General features: G+C 37.4%; 2 protein-coding genes across 2 annotated transcripts in view; one reads left to right on the top strand and one right to left on the bottom strand.

Annotated features, from left to right (window-relative positions):
• Positions 1-17,860, bottom strand: part of babam2 (BRISC and BRCA1 A complex member 2) — a 98,340-nt gene extending 80,480 nt beyond the window's left edge. Inside the window, exons 1-4 of the mRNA XM_042500946.2 lie at positions 17,717-17,860; positions 16,884-17,040; positions 16,046-16,122; positions 9,779-9,873 (exon numbers count right to left, since the gene is read on the bottom strand). Coding sequence (XP_042356880.1) covers positions 9,779-9,873; positions 16,046-16,122; positions 16,884-17,020 — 309 coding nt within the window. The 5' untranslated portion in view covers positions 17,021-17,040; positions 17,717-17,860. The remainder of the gene's footprint in view (positions 1-9,778; positions 9,874-16,045; positions 16,123-16,883; positions 17,041-17,716) is intronic.
• A 176-nt stretch (positions 17,861-18,036) lies between these two features.
• Positions 18,037-24,926, top strand: part of rbks (ribokinase) — a 40,194-nt gene continuing 33,304 nt past the window's right edge. The window contains exons 1-2 of the mRNA XM_042500421.2: positions 18,037-18,092; positions 20,638-20,699. Coding sequence (XP_042356355.1) covers positions 20,641-20,699 — 59 coding nt within the window. The 5' untranslated portion in view covers positions 18,037-18,092; positions 20,638-20,640. The remainder of the gene's footprint in view (positions 18,093-20,637; positions 20,700-24,926) is intronic.

Raw genomic sequence — 24,926 nt, 5'->3', positions numbered from 1 at the left:
GATTATTTTTACAGTGTGGTGTTAGTAGTTTTAATCAGATAAAGAATACTTCCTCCACCACAGCTGCTGACACAGCATCACAAATGTTTTGCCATGGCTGGGTTTTTGATTTTCCTGCAACACCAGTATTGACACACTGGAAAATCACATCTTAATGTTTATTTAACAGTACATAAATTTTACTGCAGCTGATGTTCTTCTTACAGCCGCTGTTTTTGATGGCATATCTCTAATTTTTGGGCATCCATCAGTGTCTTTGCACATAGCACAACATCTGCCCTTATATAGTGTTTAGGGGCCACTAGCCATAAACTTATAACAGACTACTGACATTTATGTTTAAGTTATATTCATCATTCAGCACAACTCGGTAAGAGCATGGTTAAGAACATTTGGTGCATCTGAAGTTCACTTTTCTTTATTTCTTTTCTCTTAAGAGAAAATATAAGAGACATTTAAGAGAATTCAGATGCGTGAGGCCCAGTTTTAGTTATCTAAGGTACACATGATTTATATTTACTGGACTAAAGCAAACAAAACAGCCTATGCTGTTCTTTCATGGCTTCTCATTTTGTGTCATTTACATAACTGCATCACCTTAACATATTGAACATATGTGGGTATGCACGACGTATCAACAACTTATCACTGAAGACGAAGGGAAAAGAAGAAATAACCATGTTGTGCAAGAGTGTATCTACGTAAGAGATTTAAGTAATTGGCTCTCCACCTTCCCTCCCTCCTTTCCTGCCTCTGTCTTTGTCATTTCCTTCTTTCTGCTCATTCTTCCCAGTAACTCGTGGTCAGACCTACTCTGTAGTGTTACTGTCACTAAGTTGGGTGAACACATGAACTGTATTTCCAAACTCCTTTCCACTGGGTTTCTGCCCTCCACCCAGTTTAGCTTTAATAAACAGTAATGTTGACTGAAATAGGGTGTGTTGTCATTGCTACTGTAAGCTACAGTGGAAAAAGTCTGGAAACAGATCCTCTGCAGAACTTTAACAGTTTTGACGAGAAATTAACAAGTTGTTGTGCTCACAATGATTGATGATTTAAAATTAAATTGAATGACTAAATAATAATCAAAGAATATGATGACAAAACTGCTAAAATGTTTCCCCTATCATGTTCTGTTGGAAAGCATGAGGCAAAAAGACTGACAATAATGAAAATAAATGAATATAACGAGTTTCTGTTTATGTCATAAATAGCATTTGGGCAAAGACGTTTCTCTATGCCAGAGCATTTTTGCACAACATGTCCATGTCTTCCATACCAGATTCATTTACACGTCAACACAGTGTATACAAAAACCATAATCCTGTATATGCTACATTGAGCTGAAGGTTTTGGTCTCCCCTCATTGATGGACTGGGCAGAATAAATATTCGAAACTCCTCCAATGTATCACGCAATACAGCATCTGCAGCCTCTAAAATAACATCTGCATCAACACATGTGTAAAACAGCTGCAACAAATACTGAACAATATCACCTCCACAAAGATGGGATTTAAGTTGTCCGTATTGAGAGCCAAACCCATAAATCAGCCAGGCCAATATGTCAGTTATCGGTACATGTCAGCTAAAAAGTAACAAGAAACTGCAGCGCAGAAAAGCCAAACTAGGTTTCACATAACTTAGAAACAATATGACAGGTTGTCCATCAAACAGCACTGACAAGAAATTGTTACACCGTAAAATGTGTTTGTTTTTTTTAAAAAAAACACACAATCAGCTAATGATCTGTATCAAGATGCAACTGTCGAGAGTTTTAAAAGAATTAGGTACCACCCATATATCAGGATCTGATTTTTTTAATCTCCCAAAAGTCAATATCAGATGGATTGTGAAATGGTCCTGTTGGCTGTTGGTGAGTCCCAGCTGAGCGCAAAGTCCCTTTACACCAGAAAGTTACAGGGAAAAGCCCACTCTATCTCTCATGATGACCCACATCGTTTATATGGGGAATTTCAGATTTTACCCTCCAGCCGAAGGTTTGCAGCCCCAAAGTGTGAAATAATTGCTGCAAAAATAATTTTATTCCAGCTCCAATTGTTCATTTGAACAAGTCAAGCCCACATTTGCACAAATGTATTTATTTACTTAGTGTTATATTGTCATTTTTGACCTTACCCTAGTCTTCAGTTTGATAGGAAAGCATCTGAGCACTTTTTGTCATGTTTTTTTGTGTTTTTGTCTTCCATCTGTGTATGTTGCTATTTTTAATTGTGTCTGGATGGATTCCTCTTCTTTTTACTGCAAAACAAATCTACCTCTGGTTCCAAAATAAATCAATCAACCTGAACCTAAACCAGCCTCAGAAGTCCTGTAGCAGTGGAGGTACAACTAGTACGCTTCAAATGAATTGCTTGTCTTTTTGTTAAATAATAGGTGCATTTTCATCCAACAGTTTTAATATGCATAAAAAGCCTGACTGGAAACTAAAATTGGGAAATGAAAAACCTCAAAATATCCCAAAAATGTTTTTACACTTGGTGGTGGTGGTGGACATATTGGTGTGTCAATAAAAGGTAAATAAGACTAAGTGCAATGGAAACAAATTCAGCAAATAAATGATGATGTAATATTATGATGTACTGTTATCACATAGGCTACAGCAACACATCACATTGTGCCCTCTTCCTTTGCAGTGATATACTGGCGCATGACTGGAGAATTACTGTCCAATAGTTTCTGTAATGGCGTGGTCACATCACATTTCCACCACATGAATATTTGATTCTTATTTCCTTCGAAGGAAGCTGAAACAACAAGAAGACTTCTAGCAGACTTTTCAACTTTCAGACTTTCTCTGTCCTGCTCTAGTGAATTGTAAAGACCATTTTAACCAACTGACCTTGCAGGTTTATGGCACGAAGGTGACCCGTAGAAACACTGGATGCGCTTTAGTGTTGATGGAAAAGTTCATTATTCTGACATGTTTTGTCAAATCATGGTAAGTACAACATTAGACCAAACATCACACCACCAGACTAAAAACTGCAGCATCTCTCCTACACACAGTTTAAAATCGGTGACCGCCCTGAGCAACATGTTAGAACCATGACATCGGGTCCATTTTCACAATCCAAGTGCAAAAGAAGTTACATTGTGTGAAAGGCTAATGAGACCATACCTTAACTTTCCAAACCCCATCATGTTCACTTTACATTTACCCCTGGTATTAATACACGTCTTGGTTAATCTGATCACAAGCGCCTAATACAAGTAAATGACCACAAAGGTGCATGGTGATCCGAACACTTAAACCACTTGCTGAGGAGGTCTGGGACAAAGAGTACTTGACCACGTATCTTTCTTAGTGTAAAAGTTTAAGTGTCCTGATGCGCACACAACAAGGACTAAGTCATGAATGTAAGACATGGTGGTTGTTTTGGTGACAGCACTCTAGAAGTCTATAACTATCCTATTTTACAATGAACTGGACGAAGTGCTGCGTTACTGTACATCATTTTGTCATATGCTCTATAGTGTGGATGTATGAACTCTGTATGGGTCTTTTTGACCTTCTAACTGAGGTGACATAGGTAGTAAAAAAATCTGAACATAAGTGGTCGGATGGAGACACAAGCGTAAACAGCGATGTGTCTTGGCTGTCCAGCCAATTAAAGAACAACAGGGTCTTTGTCTCTCTTTCAAGTGTGGCCATTTGGAAGAGGTCTAAGTTGGACATTTCGTATGAACTAATTCATTTCAGGGATATGAAAGGCTGTAGCTAAACTGCAGTAGTTTTAGCTGAGCCCTAATTAACTAGCGACTTAATTGTACACATGTACTGTTTATATGTTATCCTGCACACAGCCCAGTCCAGCAACGTTAATTAGGTTCCCATGGTAAAATCAACATTGCATGTTTACAAAAACTTTAACAACAGTCTTCACATGTTCACCACAATTAAATAATCTCATATAAGTTGCCTTTTAACTGCCAACTGGAATCAATTAAATCTTCAGGTTATACAGCTATAAATGTGTCAGAGTGGTTAAGTAATGATTACAGTAAAGATGGCAATCACGGGTCAATTTAAGATTTATTTCTGTGTTTAAAGGAACAATGACTCCCTCCCTGCCCAAAATAAACCCATTAGACTTTTCCACAGCCCTAACAGCATTAGACTCATGAAGCTAGTGTGAGAGTCAACATGAGTGACCAGTTAAAAACAAGCCTTTTAATATGTGTATCAAAGCACTCTGAGGTGGGGAACTGCTCTGGTGGCCAATTAGCCCCGATCTGGATGTTATTTAGCCTCCATTTGCACTTTCCAGTGAAACCTTGCACCCTAGCAACAATGCAACAGTGAACCTCAATAAATTCGCGGCAGACTTTACTCATATTCCATGGCTCGTGGAACTGTTTGGCTATAAAAGGTTTATTTGAGGGACATGTGGCCTCTCATCATCCAGCTGGGGTATTCAGGTCTCTTTCATCCCCCGGGCATTGTGGTTTAAATGTTAAAAGGACATTTCTAAGTAATCACCAAGGTTTGAGGATTGCTGGAGTATTTCATGTTTGGGTGACTACACCTTGTAGTCATGGCATGCAGGCAGTCAGCTGTGTTTGAGGAAAAAGACCCTTGGTAGAGGGTCAAAAAGGCCCATTAGTGCTTAAGTACAGGGTCAGCTTCATCTAATGCAAAAGCTGTACACCTGGTGATTGCTACAAATAAGTTAAAAATTTCATGAGAATTAATATCAGACATTTTAGGGAATTATAACAGTATGTTGGATACAAAAATAAATAAATAAGAAAATAAAATAAAAATATAACAGGGTGATAAAGTACACCCCTTACTTAAGGGTGTATTGTGGCACTGACTAATATTTTATGTACTGTTTGAAGGTGACTTCAAAGTCTAGAAAATTAAGACCAATTTACAGTAGTTCACATTCAGTGACAATAACTAAATAACTGGGGTACACAAAACATCTTTTTCATTACTATAATCATCACAATCAAAAATCTTGTTATACCTGTTCTTAGATATATGGTTTTCCACTTATGTTAATTATGACACACTGCTGGTAAGTCACATGTGATGATTAAAGTTGAAGATAGCAGGTATTATGTAAATTGATTATGTTGACAGTTTGGAACCTGCGCTAATGTTAGCCATTATAATTCTACAGACTGACAGGGTTAAACTCTGGTTGAGACCTTGATTAGGGTGATTTTTTTAAAAAATAAATAAATGAATTTGATATATATAAAGCACAGTCAATGCGAAGGTACGTCCCACTTTGTGGGACAGGGACCCCATCTTATGAGGTACTCACTCTGTTACGTCTGTTACCAAAGGTTTTGGTCAACTGTAGTCCATAAAAAGATAGTTTACAATATCTGTGCGTATGAGTGATGGTAGTGCATCAGGGTTCAGAATCCAGCCTTGGGCTGCCAAGTCATATGAATCTATGTTTATCATAATTAATACGTCCAAAGACAGCTGCTTGACCAGCACACTTAACAGAGTGCATTCCTCACAAGATGGTGCCTGCCTCCAAAAGTTTAACTTGGTGTAAGGTCAACTTCTGATTCTACAATCGGGGATCCCGACTATTGATTATTATCTGCTAGGCTTAGCTGTGGATCAGTGCCCAACTGCTATAGCAGTAAGGCTGGAAAATTATGTGCTGAGACTATTTATTATCCAGACTCATCACTCTTTGTAAACAGCAAAAAAAAGTCCTCTTTGCTGATTTTTCAGGCATAAAATTACATGCACATACACACACATATTACACATTTTTTGCATATCTCCTTTACCAATTTAAAATTTGGCAAAGCTACATGTAAACTGAGTTAAAAAAAAAATGGTCAAAGTTTTACGGACAAGGTCATCCTCCTCGTAGAGGCAGTTTCCTTTTGATTACAAATATTGTCAGACTGAAACTGTCTTGCATTTCACATTTACCAGATAACAGACAACAGTTTCTTTTGTAGTTAAGCACACTCATAAAATAGATGTTGATGCCGCTTAAAAAAATGTTCAGTTTTGATTCTGCTTTTGGTTTCATGCAGGACAGGCACAGGAAGGCTGTGGTGATGGGATTTTTTTATGTTTTAACAAACTGTCATAATGGCACACCTAATTTGCGGAAAATCAAAACATTTTTAGAATAAGGGTAAGGATAATATGGATACTGTGTCATGAAGGGTTGCAGCCATGGGTTTGTTATGAGTATCTTTCTGTCCTGTCATTTTTTTTCCTTTTGCAACAGCAATACACTTCTCTGTCTAAACAGAAACACGGATAACTAACCTAACTCAAGGCCTGGTGACAGCAGGGGAAAACACAAGGCTAAACAGAGGAGCTAATGATACCCTTGGCCGGCTGTAAACAAGAGCAATGTGTTGCTGAGACATCAAGAATTCAAGCAGCCACTGACAGAGGACCTAAAATTAGCCTAATGTTTACCCCCACAGGATAACAAAGGCTAGAAACATATTGCTTGTGAGGGCCAGAAGTGAAGTGCAGCTCCCATGGATGTTATCTATTAAAAGTTACTTTATTATCTGTAGCACATTACAATATACTTTGTATTATTTACCTTTTTTTAATAAATATAATTTGCTGTCAACAAAAATGTACCTGGGCCATTCATTACAAAACAATTATCTCTGAATCCACTAGGCCAGTGCTGATGGTAAAAATATTCCCAAGGGACACTGGGGGGAAATTTAAGGAATTGCTGGGAACAGAGGGGGTTGTACTTACTGAAAATGTACAGGAAAAGGGAGTGAGTAGGAGAGGGGGATCTCAGGCAGAGAGACAGATGAAGGAGGATTATGAAAGCATGAACAGCAAAAACACAGCAAGAATATAAGTGAGGAAAATAAACAAGCAATGGGCTGCCAAGCACTGGCTCAGCAGAGGTACTTCCCCTTATGTGCACAGCTGGATTTGTGAGACGGTGAGCAATACTCCCCTCTCTTCTCCCAGACTCTGACACAAGCAGGGGAATTTAGCTTCTCCGTGCTAGGCCGCTTCAAAAATAGCACCGGGTAAACTGCATGGTAGTAACTTAACAAGGAAGTACATCGACTGCAGATCTCCGTCAGGGCCTAATAATCTCCAATAGTCAAGACCGTACTGAGACCAAGAGACTTTCATTTCCCAGTCAGCATTGCACAAGGTCATTTATTTGACTGATTTAGAACTGACAGGATAGAATTTTTGGCCTGATTCTGGCACTACACGAAAGGTACGACCCAGAATCCCTAGAAAGTATGTCTACATTGAACAATACTGCACCCCATGACTTAGATTTAATACCTAAACGTTCAGTACTAATACAGGAAGTCTGGTGCCCTATATGTGGTGGAGCAAAATGCAAGCTTGTTGAGGTCGGAAACATACAATTACAAGAGACAGTTCACCCTCAAATGAAAAAATACAGTGCCATTTATCAATCTAGATTATTTTTGGTGTAAACTGCAGAGCGTTAAAGATTTTGTCTGTAGAGATGTGTGCCTTTTCTCCAATATTATGAAATCGGATGGCACTCAGCTTGTTGGGCTCAAAGCACCAAAAATATGCATTTCAAAAACTTGACAGCAGTGCATCTTTCCAGAAGTCATGACCTTGTTATGGGCAGTTCCATATAGGAACTTCTTTATTTCAACTAAATACTCTCACCAATCATATCACTGCGCAGAAGGAAGCATGCATCTACTCACAGAGGAGAGGCTCGTGACAGCCCCAGATGTGAACGTTACTGCCGTCCTCAGCTGAGCTATAACATAAGCTAGCTGAGGTGGTGAGCTAGCAGCAGATGCATGCTTTTTTCTGTGTGGCGATACAGTGAGTTGGATTGAATTGTCCCTTTAACATCTCTTTTTAATCCGTATTATTCCCAACAACAATAACTACAATCATTCCTATCCTAACCAAATATTTTAGCTGTCTAACCCTAATCATATCCAAGCCATATTTTACTTATCATAACCAAGTTGCCATGTGCAGATACTGTCAGGAAGATTCATACATATGGGTGAATGCATAACTTTGACAGCTTAACAGCTTTTCCATGCACCTCCTCCGTTATTTTGTCATGGTGTGTTTTGGCAGTACTGCATCTATTTCTGAATGTAACTGTAGAACAAGAAATCCTTACAATGTAGAAATATTTTGCTGAGCTAAATATCAGCCTTCAATTAAAGTTACAGGGTTTGTTGTGAGAAAAAAAAAAACAAAAAAAAAGTTTGTTCATGTATAGTTATGATGTAGACTTCTTTAACCTGTAGATCTTTGAAAAAGTCACTTCACATGGGAGATTTATCAGAACAGATCACTGAGATATCAATAAGAGCCCAGTGTTCAAATGCATAAGTCACAATAAAACATCTATAATCACTAACATTTCCACTTTTGGAGACAGAGATGAACATTTTGCTGTTGCTAAGCTTGCCTTTTAATGGAGCATAAAGTCTTGAAAGGAACCCGCATGACTTACAAGGGGAGCATACAAAAATAAATTAGAGGTTTCGTAACAAGAGAACAATAATTGCTTTGACTTTATTGGAAGTTATTCCTTCCTGGTGTGTTGATGTTATCTGTTAGGTGAAAAAGTGTTTTACACAGCCCATGTACAAAAAATTTTAAAAATTAAATTGTGAAATAGATTTTTAAATATCTCTGTAAAGTACCCCATTTGTATTATTACTGGAGAATATTTACAGGGTAATCCTTTCTACATTTGTAAATAAACTGCAAGATCAGACTTTTAAATTAATTGCCTGGGACTGAAAATTAATCATGGTTAAAATATGAATACAGATTATCTGGATTTTATGGTCATGTTGTAACCACTTTTTGTGGCGCAGCAGTATTACTATACAAACATTAAAACCACACCCCATTTGAAACTAGACAGTGCTGATGCAATCACTCCTTGAAAACCAGTTCTCATACGAGACGTATAATTATTTACTAAGTCTCAACACCTTTATCACACCTTTTTCTGGTTAAAGTTAGCATGTATGTCAACATTGGAAACACAGTGTTTTTTTTTGGAAAAGAATGATGTTTGTTGTATAAAAGTTATAATTATGCAAACTAAGATGGAACAAATGCTGGAATTTCCCCCAACATGTTGCATTTCCTGGAAGCTCAGCATTATCACAAACATCATAATCCATTTAATCAACTGTTATTTATACCAATCATCCAAGCGCTGGGTAATCTGCACTGTCTTTATTATAGTGGAGGTTCACATACATGTTCTACACAAACTAGCACAGCCACTTTTCTCCTGTTTGGGCTAGCTTGCTCCTGAATTATGTCTTGACAGAGATAATCAGATCTGCAGATATCCAGTAAGTCAAAACAGAGTTTATGGCATAATGGAATACAACTGCCAATTATTGCAACATTTCCAGCTATCTACCAGCGCACACCCATGGTGGCAAGTGTGCTTTTACAACGTGTGTTTGTGGCACTGCTTCAACTCCCTCTGGCTACTGGGTTCAGTGAGGTTGTGATCAGCAATTTGACACATCTATCTGACATTTAGTACCACATAGGACAACCAAGCTTTGTGTGAATGATTGGCTCGTGCAGTACATTTGTTTTGTTTGGCAAAGTAATAAAATAAAGCACATATGGCAAATGTGGCAAATCTTTGTGGCTCATATTTGAGAAGTTACTTACAGGTGATGGAGGGGATTAGGGGATGAGATCTTTGTGTATGTATGTGTATACTGTACAGTGTATGAAAAAGGTTCAAGTAATGGTTCTCACGAGTGTGGGTACTCACCGGTAGTTCAGAGGGTTCAGGCAGAAACTCGGCATCTTCTCCAAAAATAAAATCTGGCGGCAATTCTGGATACTGTGCATTGAATATGATATCCCCTGAGAAAATAATGGACACTCATTACCTGATTGATTAAGTAAAATGAACATGAATTCTAACAGCTGACAACATTTTGAACTCATTGTTATATATTAAACTCTCTCTGCAAGGACAAACATTCAATCTTAAAGAGAATTTTTTGAGTTTTTCAACCTGGACTCCATTTTCCTATGCTGCAGCATCTGGGGCTGGAAAATAAAGCCAATGCTTGAGTGCCAAAAACTGCAGTTCCTTGAATAACCACTTGAGGCTGGCTCCAGAAGGGAGTCGATCCCCGTGTTAAAATGCCTGACTTCATGGCAGAAATAAACATGTTTGCTGTCTAGTAGAAAAATTGGTTTGGTCTCTATAGCTAATTTTCACCTTCATGACAACTATACAGGGGGTGAATTGTTATACAACTCACTAGTTTAAATGTTATTAAATCTTAAAATTATTCAAAAAAAACGACAACACTCTCGCATTTAAACATTGTAAGACTGGGTGCTGAATCCTCCTGTGTAGCAATAAAAAATGCTATAATTTGAGTGCTGTCCTGATTTTGACTGCAGTCAGTTATGTATAATTAAGGACATCGGCGCTTTGAGTGACGTGTGGGTGCCACCCACAGCAAAAATAACTGGTTAGGTAACGTCACCCCAGATTCACAGAGTATAGACGTAGTTCTCGCTATGTTTTCAGTTCATAAACTTTAACTCAAGTGGTTTGGTCACCTCAAAAAAGTCTTATTCAGCATTTGGCTGCACTGGAAGACCCTCTAAGGAGTCAGACACAATTTTTTCTTGGTAAGTACTTTTTGTTTTAATGGTTTTATTATTATTAATGTAACTCACAAAAAATTGCATCAGCATGAGTATTATCAAAGTTAACCATAGTTGTATATACACTGTGCTAACCAAAAAAACAGCTAGCGTTATGGTTATCTCCACCTTGTTATGTCCATTGTTATACACAGTCTATGATTTTCCCATGTATTTGTCACTGAATGACCAACAGGAACAACCGTTTTGAAAATGCATTAATACTGAGCAAGAGTACTGCAGCTGGTAGCTGCAGAGAGGTAAGAGGTAGGCTACGATGTAACCACTTGGGGCAGAAAGGGCTTGTTTTTTCAACTGACAGGCTCAGATTGTTATTATAAGTGTCTGACAAAGAAAAACCTTTCTTTTTTGCTTGAGTTGTTGCAGGAATACAATACCAAACAGAGCAGATCAAGCGAAGGGTAAAGAAAACCTTTTTTTTTTCCTTGTAGGGATCCTTTCCATTGTATTGTTATCACAATTTGAGCCTGTCAATTTAGTGGACGTATATTCACAGTGCTCTATTGCCTTGAGGGATTGCATTGCATCTTGTTTCACGGCTGCCGGCTGCAGCGCTCTGGTTCAGTACTGGATCAATTTGAAAATTTGTTCCTGTTATTTGCCATGTGTCATTTTGTGTCTCACCAAGCCCTAAAATGTAATTTGCTTTGTCAGAGTGAAAAAGTTCTGTCATTTTCGAAAAATTAGTTTGGCAATGTGCCTTATTCTGTCTACTTTCAAGAAAGGATGGGTTATTTTGAACACTGCTGAAACAAAGGAAACTGAAGTGGGAATACTTCATCACATTCTCCTAATTTAGCCATCTAATCAAAAATCTTGCATGCAAAAGGCAGATGTTTTTTTTCTCAGCTGCTGCCCTAACATCCGCATGATATGCATTTGAGCCTGACGTCTTTTAATTTAAGTACCTACAGTAATGAGCAAACTTGACATTTACCATTGAAGCCACTCAAATCCTGCCAAACAGGTCTGTCTTGTAAAAATAATTGCATTGGTATTTTTAATAAAGGCAACATAAAGCAAAGCTAAAATCAAGTATGGTTTTAGTTCATTTATTCCAGATTTGAAAGGAGTGAAAAAAATAAGTTGCTGAAACACCATACTTTAATTATGCATAATGCATTGACACAAGATTAAAAAATAATAAAATTAAATACAGGCTGGGAATGGCCCTCATCGAGGCAAGGACAAGCCCATCATAATATGATCACATAACACACTGCTTGGGCTGGTTCACAATGTTCTGATATTATGTTACACAATTCTATTTGTGTGCTGCAAGACTGTTCTGTTCTGCTTTTTTTTTTCTTTTTTTTTTTTTAACGTTCCAGCGACAGCAAGAGGAGGCAAACATATGGAAATGTTTTTCAAGTGGAGAGGAGTCAAACAAGGAGACGAGAGGATATGCTGTAAATCTGTTACAAACCACTAGAAGTCTCAGAGATGTACTGGCGTGGCTCCAGAGGGAAATGGAGGTCCTGGAAGTACAACCTTTACAGGTTGCATAGGCTTTTATATAGTTTTTTGTTCACATAGCCAGAATGAAAAGTGTGGTCAAGTCACCACATAACATGCTTTCTCAAAAGCCTTACTTCTATTCCTGCCTGGCATTTTATCAAGGTCATAAGGGCATGATATGTACAACAACAACTGCTACAAATTGTTGTTTAGAAGTACCAGCCACGGCTGTGGCGTGGAAGGGGGCTGGGCTTGCATTAATAGCGCTTAGCCCTGTGCAGAGTGTGCTGTGCTTTTGCACGCGATCAGTAGGCAGGTCCACAAACTGGCAGACACCAACCTGCAGCCCTGCATCCTTGATTAAACAAACGTTCTTCCTCAGGCCAAAGCACAGGAAGGTACAGAGACAAGTACAACAGCTGCAGAGATGTCGCATGCCATGCCAGACTGCTAGTGGCCTGTTTTTAGTTGGTATTTGTTTGCTTTTTGTCAGGTTTCCAGGTTTCAACACCACTTCCTAACCTATGAGAGATACTCTACATTTACATAACATCACTTCAGAGGTAAAGTTACTATTATAATACAAAACACTACTTCTACATAAAAGTACTTCTTGCTTTATTGCTGTGTTGCACATTCTTAAACCTTACATCCACACATTCCTCAAGTCTAGCTACAGCATCTTGAGGTCACAATAAATTCTGCCTTGACAGATCTTGAGCAAATTTTGCACAATAAGCAAAGCCTACTTCCCTTTGCTAGACATTGTTGTTTTTATTTTTTTTCACCAAGCAGTGCCACATTTGCATCAAATTTTATAGATAGCCTGAGCCAAGCATTTATCATTTCATTGTGTTCCCAAACTGCAGACTTGGACCCCATCAACTGCAGCTTGTAGGCTTGGCTTTTTTTTTTCTTTTTTTACTTTTACTTTACTAATTGTTTAGACCTGCACATGAACAGGATACCTTCTTTCTCTGCAACCCCCTGACATGAGTAGGTTTCTGACAGATTGTCCTGACAAATGATAATAAATGAAATTAAACTTTTTTTTTTTTTTGCAAGCTTCGGTGTAAATCAGAATTTGATTCATCTTCTGAATTGGTTAAACATCTTTATCTCAACAAGCTTCCTTTAAAGGGTAACTCTGGTATTTCCAACCTGGACCCTATTTTTCCATGTTTTTGTTTTTTAAGTCACTCATAGGAACAACAGTTTTTGAAATCACTCCAGTATTGAGCGAGACCACTGCAGCCGGCAGCAGCAAAATAGGCTACAATGTAACCGCTTGGGGCATTTGGCACCATTAACATGTGTAATGAAACAATGTGTTTTTGCCACTTACAAATCAGGTTATTATATTATATTAATTATTATATTAAGTATGAGTGGCTGACAACTTCTGGAAAGAATCCCTACAAATATAGATCTTTGCGTTAAAAAGTAAGATCCTTTTTGTTTAAAGAAACAGCCCCAAAATCCCTGCAACCAAACCCACCAGAGCCCTTTAAAATAAAAAAAACATTTTAGTGTGTACAGAGTTAGCGTACTTTCACATCTAATGTGGTGAAAAAAGGGGTTTATCTTAATCAAACCAGAGGTGGTGATTGTTGGAACAGTGGAAAGATGATTCAAGAAAGTTTTTGTAAGTTCTGTCCTTTTTATCAACTTATGCATTGTGTGTTAAAATTATAGAGTTACTGCTTACTTACATGGAATCATGTGGATTTGTCAATGTTGATTTTAGAGCCTTTTCTGGTTAAACAAAAAGGATTTTATTCCTTTAAAAAAAAAAAAAAAGGGTGATCTTTGTTTGGATGTCAGGTTCAGGTTCAGGTTCATGTTACTTTATTTGTACCTGTACGTAGATTTGTTTTGCAGTCAAGTGAGGTTACAGTGTCCATTTCAAGGGGCAGGCCACAGAACAAACAGGAAACAAACAGAAAAACTAAAGGTTATTTTAAACCTCCTAGGACATAAGAGCCCACCCCCATCCTCCAACTCATCCCCTGAAAAATTAAGCAAACATGCCATAAACAAAGGTAAAACATTAAAACATTAAAGTGCTCAAGGTTCCATCAATAAAACAGAAATAGACATAGGGATCTTTTCCATAATGTTATTGAGCCTCAGTGGCAAAAACAAGCACTTTCATCAGACTTCTGTAAATATGCCCTTGGTGGTTACACTGCAGTATGTTTCACTTTTGTGCTCTCGCTCAAAATTTGGATAAATTCCAAAAATAGTTTTCTCCATACTCATTTGGACACAAAAACAGAAAGAGTCCAGGTTTAAAAATGCTTAAGTTACCCTTTAAGTTTCGACATTTCTGAGCACAGTCAATTCTAATCTACTGACTAAAGCACTTTCTTTGCAATTCTCCTAACTTGTAATTTAAAAAGTGACAAACATATTGTCTACGTAAACCTGAGAGAAGGTAGCTGATAGCATCTTGTTTGGACGCGGTTTTTACACACATACCTGACGGATCTTGTGAGTCACCACAATTCCAGTAACACTAAGTTGAAATCATTCTTAACAATGATTAAAATCACTTAACATTTGCTGATGTTTGCCATTGGGCATTTTAGGAGGCATGCTCATGCAGGAGAGTCTCTGATGTGGGGACTTTATTTAGAGGTGAGAGGCCCTTCCAGTAAAAGTTCAGTGGCACCAACAACAACATGTTTACTGGTATCATTTCACTGATTAAGCATTACCATAATCATAAAAATATCTTGTTTTTGTAGGATTCCTGTGGGTAATTCGTGTCCTCTTGCAAAGAAACTGCCATCACGAAACACTCCCATGGTGCCATTTGGTTAATTATGCAATTTCTTCAAGTGATACAGAATGTTTACATGGTACTTTCATTGGCAACCCTTATTCTAGTCAACTTGAGTTCAAAATGTTCCCACCAAAGTGTCCTAAAATATGTGTTTTAAATTGCATCTTGATTTAATTTGTCCACTGGTGTAGGTGACTTCAGCTGGCGTTTACCTGAAAGCACCTCTCATCTTTAAGCCAGTCCACAGTAAGACAGAAGTGGATCTCTCAAAACTAATCAAGGTTGGAATTCAATGTTTTATCTTTTTCCAAAGTTCAGGTCCATTACTCTAGAAAATAAAACAATTAACCTGAGTTCAGCGGGAAACCTGTAAATTGAAATGCTGTCAGCAATTACGTTTTAGTGTACAACAACAAACAAAAGGATGAATAAAATTAATCAAAATGGTCAAAATTGTTCAGTCAGTGACTGTTCCTTAATTTCTGTTTGCTGTAAATCAGTCTAAGAGCAGAATGAAAAACAAAGACCAACAGAAAAGCCTAATTCTCAGACTGTGAGGAGCCTAAAGTGACCCCAAGATCTTAGTCTATGTGACCTAATAAGGTAAATCATTGTCTGCTAATAGTTTTTCTCTCCCAATACTATTTCCCTAAAAGTAAAGAATTATAACAAATAATCATCTCAGCAAATATTAGTGGCTATTTTATTTATTTTTATTGATTTTATCTATTTTGTTTATGTTTTTTCCCTTTAATCAGTGGTTTTGTTGCTTTTTGTTGTTTTTGGTATACTTCTTTGTATTATTTTATATTGACATTTTGCCACCTGCATCTTGCATTATTTGTCTTTTCATTTTATCCTAACTCTAACCTAGTGTCCTCTAGCTTGTGTTCAGTAGGACCGCTTGGCATTCTGTTGCTGTATTGCCTTCTGACGTCTCTCATATCTGTTTTTGCTTTGTTTGTCAAAGCACTTTGTAAATTCTGTTTTTAAGTGCTATATGAATAAATCATTGTTATGACTCAACCAACATTAGAGACTAAACTGTTCCGAAGAATTTGAAAGATACCAGATGCCAGATAGGAGACTGGCTCATTTACTTACATTTCAGGGTTTCTCCAGCATAGGGGATGTGAAGTTTGAAGCGATCACAGCAGGGACCGGGGGTCAGAGATGTACATCTGAACATGGGAATTTATGAAAACAACAAAAAACATAGTTAATCTAATAGCCTGAGAACATGTAACAGTAAGCAACAGGAAGGTTTAGGATTAATCAAACGGCAGCGCTGAAATGGTGTCTATCTAAACAGACGTTTTGACAACATGATATGTGTGCAACCCCCCACAGACGATTTAAAAAGCAGATCATAGCAATTAGCGGCTAACTCAAAGAGGAGAAACAGCCCCTGTAAATGTCATCAAACTGGGGTAACATTGAGATTCAGGAGCTCCTTACCCTCCGAGCAGAGGATGTGATCAACCTATAAAACAAGGTCTGTAAATTCTTGTTATTGCCATTATTGCCATTGTTATTGTTTAGAAAGTCCTGCCAACAGGTATGTTTTATGTCACACTAGAAGTCAACGTTGTTGTGTTTAACGTCACACCTGTCTCGCCTCCTTTGATTCCACTGAGCCAGCATGCTATCTAAAATCACACACTGGAGTGGCTTAATGCAACAGGTAATTATAATTAGATTTTAATCTATTAAAATATGCAAAGAAGGCATAAAGAAGGGACTTCATAGCGACCCTGGTGTGACCTATGTGTAAAAGGGCCAGTTTACAATAATGCAGATAATCAATGGCCTAATTGTAATAATTATATTCATGACTCATCTTGAATGTGTAGATATTCATGTATACAAAAAATAAAATTTAATACACTGCATGGACAATGTGTTTCAATTGAGGAACTAATGGTCCAATACTGCTCCTCACCCAGTTTTGAGGTCTGTGACTCGAAGGCAGTTTGTGGAGTCGAGTCCCACTCTGCCATTTCGCACAACACTGCACAGCAAAGGCCGCAACTCAGGTGAGATCCTGTGCAGAGCAACCTCAGGGGACATGTTGTTCATTTTATCCACTCTGTAGAGAACTGTGAAGATACAGAAACAATTCACGGTAATTCTATTAAGTCATTTATTAGAACAGCGTTTTACAAACAAAAAGCAAGTATTTGGACTGTAGAGTCAAAGCACAGTCAAAGCGTGATGAGCTTCATCACGGAGGTGACGGGGTCATGTTTAGCTGTCATTTCCTGATGTAATGGGGATTTTTGTATGAACGTCAGAATACGTTTCCTGATCTGAGATTTTAGCTTGCTGACGAGATTTATTCGGAGATAAAACAAATGTTTCAACAAGAGGAATATGCACGCGGACAAAGTATGCTTGACATTATTTAGGTTATGATAAAACCGTGTAAGGACCAAGAGTTGTCACAAGCAAATAAATAACTACTTGCCTCCTCTCCCTCAGTAGAAACTGCTTTGTATGTTAGCTTCATTGTATGGGAAGTACACAATAAAGTACTGACAAAATTCCCAACACTTTGGTTGTTGTTAAGTGTTCTGCGGTTCAGGCATTAGTTTGTACGCCACATTTTTGTCCGAATGTTTTAGTAAATGCTCGCAAGCTTGGTGTCGTTAGCCACTGTTAGCTTGCCACAGAATGGAGCGTCAAATTTTAACATTTTCAACACCAAGCTGACTTGAAAAATAATCTGCTCATTATTATCAGTTTCGATGCAGTATGCGGTGTAAGTTAAAGTACCTGAAAGAGCTGGAAGTCCGACAATTTAAGCGTTAACATCCAATGTTTACTTCATGCTCTCAAAATTTCCGGTACATGTTGTTTGGGTCCTTTGGATAGCCCCGCGGTCAGGTGTCTGATATAATGCCTGCCTGAAACGATGAGCTTTTTCACTCCTTGAGACACATTTTTTAGATTAAAAAAATCATAAAATAATTTTTCTATGACATAATCATACTTAAACAATTCCAACTAATGCTAAATGTGTATGCGCTGACTTAGTAACAAGAATGCGTCTGGCAATAGCGATAAAGTCAGGCAGCTGTCATTGTGCACTTTGGCCGTCACTTGTCTGTATTTGAGTTGTTCGCTCTGCAAGAACAAATTTGAATACAAGGTAATTATTATGTAATTATCGTATCTTACTTTGTCTGTTTATTAGTTCATCATATTCTCTTTGCGTTTTGGTGATTTATTCAATTTTCCGTCATTTCCAGACGTTGGAAAGAGTGTTTGAATACACACACAGTTGCTGTAAAGTTACCTTTATGTTTAAATGTTGTGACAGTGTTTATCTGAAGTCGACAGGTACGTTACTTGCACGATAAGAATTTATATGAAAACCAGACTTTACAATAAGCCAATACCATGGTTTTTTGCCTAACTTTACACTCACATCATTAGTTTATGTAAACGTAATAACAGTGAAGTAGCCTAACAAATAGCGTCTTACTGGTAAATACAACAATATAACTCTCAGCATTATTCATATCTGTCTTTATAATACTTAAGTAAGAACCCACTTTAAGTATTATCATTAGCCTGCTATTACCTTTTTTGTGCGTGTTGTTAAACAGAAGTATTTGTAAGAAGTCTCTTTTTTGAAAATAACTTCGATATTGTAGAAAAGCAAATGTAGATGGTTACTATAATCATTCATTTTTGCGCCAAGGTGTAACAATACAGGTATACCTAAAAGTTTATGTAACATTCACAAACGCTAATGCATGTTTTGTTTTGTTTTGTTTTTTGTTTTTTTAATCCTCTGTTGATATTGTCACCTTTACCTTTTTGGTATTTATATAGAAAGGTTTAGTAATTACAAGTTAATTTCCCACAAGTGGGATAAATAAACGTGTCTAAGTCTAAGTCTAAGTCTAATTAAAGCCAAACCAGTGGTTTTTCATTTTAGATTTTTGCATAATAAAATTGAATTTTAAATTGCTGCTCAAATCCTGCAAAATAAGAAAATACATGGTCTTTTACAAACTGGAAAGATGGATGGCTATTTGACTTAAATGCTTTTTTTTTAATTTATCATAGCCCATCAAAAAAAAAAGGGGGGGGGGGGTGTCTCACTGAATGACAATCATTCAGAACGTCATGTGAAATTTCACCTGATATGTGTTTGTTATGCACAAATCTGGAAATTGGAAAATAAAATTCATTATGAGTACAGGCTGCACGTACTGTTTCTATAACAGTACGTGCAGCAAGACAGTGATGTTTCCGCATGAGGGCAATAGGTCTGAGTCACAATTGGGAAATTCCACCCTCATGGGGGGTGATTCAGAATAAATAAGAATGATAAAATATCTAAACATCAACAGTAAAACATGTTTAGTTGGTTATCATTTAACCATTAGTGTTGTAATTCATGTAATGGCATACAAGACTGTCTCATTAGTTCAATGCTCCACTAAACGGTTAGGAAAATATGACACTGAAAATGAAAAGGACACAGGAAACAAAGTGTGTGCATTTGATGGAGTAGGGGTGGCGTGAGAGAAAAAGGAGTGTTTTTGTGATTATAGTCACTATCTAAACTTCTGAAAAGCATTTTTAAAACATAAATGCTCATATCATTATATCAACAATCATTATCCAGTTGAGTCTTGACTCCCCAACCAGACAGGCAAAATATGTAATCTTACAAGTTGTTTTGTTTTGTTTTGTTTTGTTTTTTTAAATGGATCCAAGATGGTTTTCTTTTGGATTTTGCTTATTGTTCAGTCTAAATAGTTTAACTTACTGTTTGCAACTTTGATTTGCATTTATACTAAAAATGTTCCAAACTTGAGACTGCAGTCTTTTTGCTTTAATTGTTTCATTTTCAAAATGTGAGCATCAACTTATAAATCATCTCACTTATTCTTTCATCCATATTCATTAAGATGTATCTTGAAACACTTATTCAAGTTGGTCAGCTGCTGCATGATAATTTGGCCTCAAATTCAGCAAGACAAGGAGATTTTTAAGAGGGTTCCTTGCTGTTTTAAGTGGTTGGACAATGAAGATTTCATAATATTCTCCTGCAGTGGAGACGTGGAGGGTTCTAGGCTAGCTTTTCATGCCTGCCGAAGGAAGACAATATGCTGCAAGATGTGGGAGAGAGAATTGAGCCATCCTGCAGCCAGCGGCCAGGCTTTCCAAGTCTTCTACTGCCTAGGCAGAGATTTGAAGAGATTAACACAGTAGCATTAGCTCTGATACAAGCCGAGGATTGAATTAATTATAGACTTTGCTGGGCTGCGGTGCATTCACGTGGTGTTGCATTGAAACACCCCCCCTCTCCACCCCCAATAAGATTGGAACCTGTCCAACTCAGCCAGCAATGAATGCTCTATTTTTACCTTCTTTCTTGTTTCAGTCAAGCTCATGCTAATGTGGGAGATAAATAATATAAAGTGATTTTTGTTTGGAGGCTGTTGGGGAAACTAGTTTACATATTTTGCCTGATATGCCCCCAAGGAGTCCGCCATGCTTTAGATCGCGTCCTTGTTTATGAATAGGTTTTACTGGAGAGGCTGGACGGATGTTGAGAAATTTGAGAATCTCCCAAATCATCAACATGTAATTTGAATAAAGAATCTTAAAGATTTTTCATTTCCGGAAATGACTGTTGTCGCTTTAGAAATAACACAAATGTTTGTCTTAATCAGATCATGACTGATGAGGCTTTTGATGTGATGGTGGTTGGCTCCTGTATGACTGACTTGGTGAGGTGAGTACTTGTAGCTCTTACTTAATATTGTTTTCTAAATCATCAGTGAAACAAGTTGTGTCAGCGCTCTGTGTGCTCCCAGAAATGACCTTGAATCAACGTTATTTTATGAGAAGGCTGAGCACAAAACTTCTAGCTAAATCTGGGTTCAGGAAACTCCTCCGCTTCCTCAGGTGGGCCAAGCAGGAAGCCGGACACTGGGCAAATTTTCATGATCATATTAGGGCATGTATTTCAAAAATGTTTCTCAACCTTTGGGTCAGGACCTGTGTGGCTTTGCTCAATATGTAGAAAGAGTTTCCAATGCGGATTTGTTTGACCTGTATTTTTGAAAATAGATTTTAAAATCTCAAATCACCTTTTTTTTTCATTTTATTTTTTTCATTTTTATAGTAATCTCTAAAAAGGTTGAAAGACTTATTTTATAGCATTGGGACTAGTATTTGTATTTATGTATGTATTTTTTAAATGTAGCCACAAGATGTTTGTACAATTACATTTACTTTTTATGACTTTCTGAGTTGAATTTATGCTCTTTTGTTTTTTGTTTTTGTTTTCTTGCACAATATTGGACTATTTCATGACTTCAAGCCTCTAAAAATCCCTCAGATGAAACAGTCCAAGAAAAAAAAATCTCTGTTTAGTGAAGACCATATGAAAATTAAAGGTCACAAGTAGAGTCTTATCAAACATACCCTGGTCGTAGACAGGAGGCCTGTAGAGCTTTGGATTTTTACACATGAATGAATTACACGTAGAATGAGTGCTAAATGCTAAATCACATCAAGCATTGCAAAAAGTGGATGCAGTGCAATATATTTATCATTCCCTATTACATTCAGTGTTAGACCCAGGTAGACTGAGACTACATAGAATCCCAACTCTCAAACTCTGATTTAGTTGGTCCACAGACTGAGGAACAAGTGAGTTCTTCAACCTGTTCAGTCAAGCCTTTGGTACGTAAATCTTCTGTGTGATGGCTAAAGCTGATGTTCTTTGCATAAAAGGGGCAGGACGTTATATTACCAGCCAGAGACAACATTGTTTTAGTATACACAGTTGCCTGAAGAGTTTGACCTACAACATTGGCTGCTCTGTTCTGCTTTTCATTGTATTTAGCACAGTTGTAACCCCTGCCAAATTTGAGTTAAAATGAAGCAATGTAACTAAGCAGCTTAACAGGGGATTGCTAGAACGAAATAAGTTGGATCATATAGTTTTAATGAATAATACTAGGGTTAACAGGCTCTACAGCAGAACACAAAAATAATGCTGTTTCTTTACTTTCATGTCTTCAGTTTGGATCTTCAAGTGCTTAGGATGCCGACTTTTTGCCTTTTTCCTAAGTTCACATAAAACCAACTTTTACAAGACTTTTGTCTTAAAACAAGTCAGCAAGCGGCATTAAAAAGTCAGCAGAGAGTGTTTTCAACCAACTCATGAGGGCTATGTTAGCATAGCTAGCTGTCTAGCCACAGTTAGGAAAATCAGACAGTTGTCATTTCAGATAGCAAAATTAACGATGGTGGCTAGATATGAGGAGTGTATGTCTGTCTATTTAGGATGCATTGTGACTAAGAATATCAAGTCTGCTATGATACGATACGATACGATACGATACGATACGATACGATAGGATAGGATACGATACAAAATTTATTTTGTGTCCCCGGACAGATCTGCTCAAGAAGTTCATACACAAATTAGACATACAATCACACAAAAAGCACATACTCATAAAAAACACACCAAACAGTCATGACCATGGAAAACATCAATAATATCCTCAGACTCATATATTAATTAGCAGCATACACTACCATCATAAATGTAGACTGCATTATAACTTGCTCAAGAGCTCTTCAGGCCGAGCAACAGCAGGCTTAGCATAGCAAACGGTCAATTGTCCTTGCTCGAAACATGTTCCCCATTTATTATTATTAACCACAATTTTCCTTTAGGGATTTTAGTTTGACATGTAAGCGTGTGGAAAATATGGCAGAAGGTCTGAAGGGTTTTTTCCATGATGGCTTGAAATGGACTGCACTGTCCTGTCCACACAAGAATAGAGGAAGTGGGCTAAACTTAGATAATGCCGCTGGCTGCTCTTTCAATACTTGTCCCTTATGCCCAAACTGTTGTACAGAACATCCTTGGTCGAAGAGTGTGGGGTACAACAGCTTTTAGGCCATTGGACAATAATAGTGAGCAGCAGTGGTGGAATGGCACAAAGTACATTTTCTCAAGTACTGTACTTAAGTATGAATTTGAGGGACCTGTACTTTACTTGAGTATTTTATTTTCATGCTATTTTATTATTTTACTCCACTACATTTCAGAGGGAATATTGCACTTTTTACTTAACCACATTTATCTGACAGCTTTAGTTAGTTTACAAATTACAATTTTTGCATAAAAAAACATTAAAACAAAAGATGGGATAATAAAAATATATGTTTCGTTATATATTAAATAACCAAAGAGTTAATACAAATGCAACTGCAACAATTAGTTGATTAATTAATCAGTCAGTTCACATAAGAAAGCCAAACATTTTGATTCTTCTTTTATGTTGTAATAATTTTGAGTTTTGTAGTGTTTTTTTTTTTTTCATTTGAAGCTTTGGGTGTTTTTTCTATTTTTTTCCATAATTTTGACTTTTTGGGATTTTTTTTTTCTTCTTTTTTAATAATTTTGAGTTTTTTGTTTGAGTTTCTTAAAAGATTTTTCTGCATTGGGTACTTTTACTTTTGATAATTTTAATACAGTTCCCTTATTATACTTACTTACTTTTACTTAAGTTTTACTTGTAACAGAGTATATTCACAAGGTGGCATTAGTACTTTTACTTAAGTAAAAGATCTGAATACTTCTTCCACCAATGTAGAGCAGGCTTCTTGTTAAATATGGAGAAGTATTTTTAATAAAATTCATTAAACAGTTTTCTGCCAGAAGAGAGATCTTTTTTTTAGCTGTTTCTCTAAGATATTAAGCTATCACAGTGGGTCATTATTACTGTACACACACCAAATCGATGATCAAGTCATTGACAGATGATGGAGGTGTGACCCTCCCGTCGTTAATCTGACTCCGGTTTCAAACACTCAAAGTGTGCAGATGATCTGGTATAATTACTGCTTACTAAAATGTCAGTGTTGCATCATCGTCATACGTGGTAAGATTTGTTGAGCCAAGTAGGATCCATTCCCACAAATCATTAGTCATCAACTCCAGCACAATGGGTTGAGTTGAAAACAATTTGTCATCCTCATTTACCATAACCTTTGTGAGGGATGACACAATCACAAAAGATACATAAAGTCAATACAGTATAATGTCACATCTTCATGGGCTCCAGCCACCTAAATGTCTCCCTGTCAGCGTGAAGGAGTGTGTTGTTATTGCAACAGTTTTATCACACAGCTTGTGTCATATTTTCATGTGAAACACGGGGAAAAATAACTGTCACCTGGCTGCCAGCAAATGGAGAGCCGAAAAAAAAACAAATATGTGCCAGTGGGAGAAAAGTTTCATGGCATTCTAGCGACTCTGATGCGAGTTGTCACATTTTTGTTGTCACTCACGAGGTCCAACTTATCAAAAACATATGCTTCTCCTACTGTTTTTTTTCTTTTTCTTTTGGTGGGCAAGTATTTATTTTGCTGCTCGTTAGCAATTCAACCAGTGACTTTTTGCTTTGAAGGGCAGGCGTTGTCAATTAAGACCCTAATAAGCTAACGGGAAATGGCCTGTTTTTGGAGAGTGTGTGTATGTGTGTGCGGGGTTGGGGCTTTTTGGATGGAGGTCAGAATGCGGATAGGGGAGGGTAGTTGGAATCCATTCGCAGCCCTTCAAAGTGATATGCATGGCTTTGAAGTTAGAAATCCAGTTGTCTTGAACAGCCAGTGTTTGGGTGGCAGTACAATTGACTGAAAGACAGCAGAGGCACACACACACACACACATACAGTGAATCTCCCTGCTTCTGTCTTGCCATACAAATACACAAATTTAACACAGATCTCTCTGGTGTTTGTTATAAATTTTAGAGGCTGCAGAGCACACTGTGCTCCTTTTTTACGGCATGTTGTTTGGTAGTAAAAGGTCACGTTTAATCGTTTGCTATCTGCAGTGCACTAAGAGGAGGAGCAGCAGAGCCTCTCGGGCTTTTAACCAATTGTCAAAGCCGTACAGTGCCCCCTACTGCCTCAGCTCACTGAGTGGAGAC

This window comes from Plectropomus leopardus, chromosome 14 (assembly GCF_026936395.1).
Source record: "Plectropomus leopardus strain MGB_pleo_1.0 chromosome 14, ASM2693639v1, whole genome shotgun sequence".
Lineage (NCBI taxonomy): Eukaryota > Metazoa > Chordata > Actinopteri > Perciformes > Serranidae > Plectropomus > Plectropomus leopardus.
The sequence above is the reverse complement of the archived record's forward strand: the minus strand, read 5'-3'. Positions and strand labels throughout refer to the sequence as shown.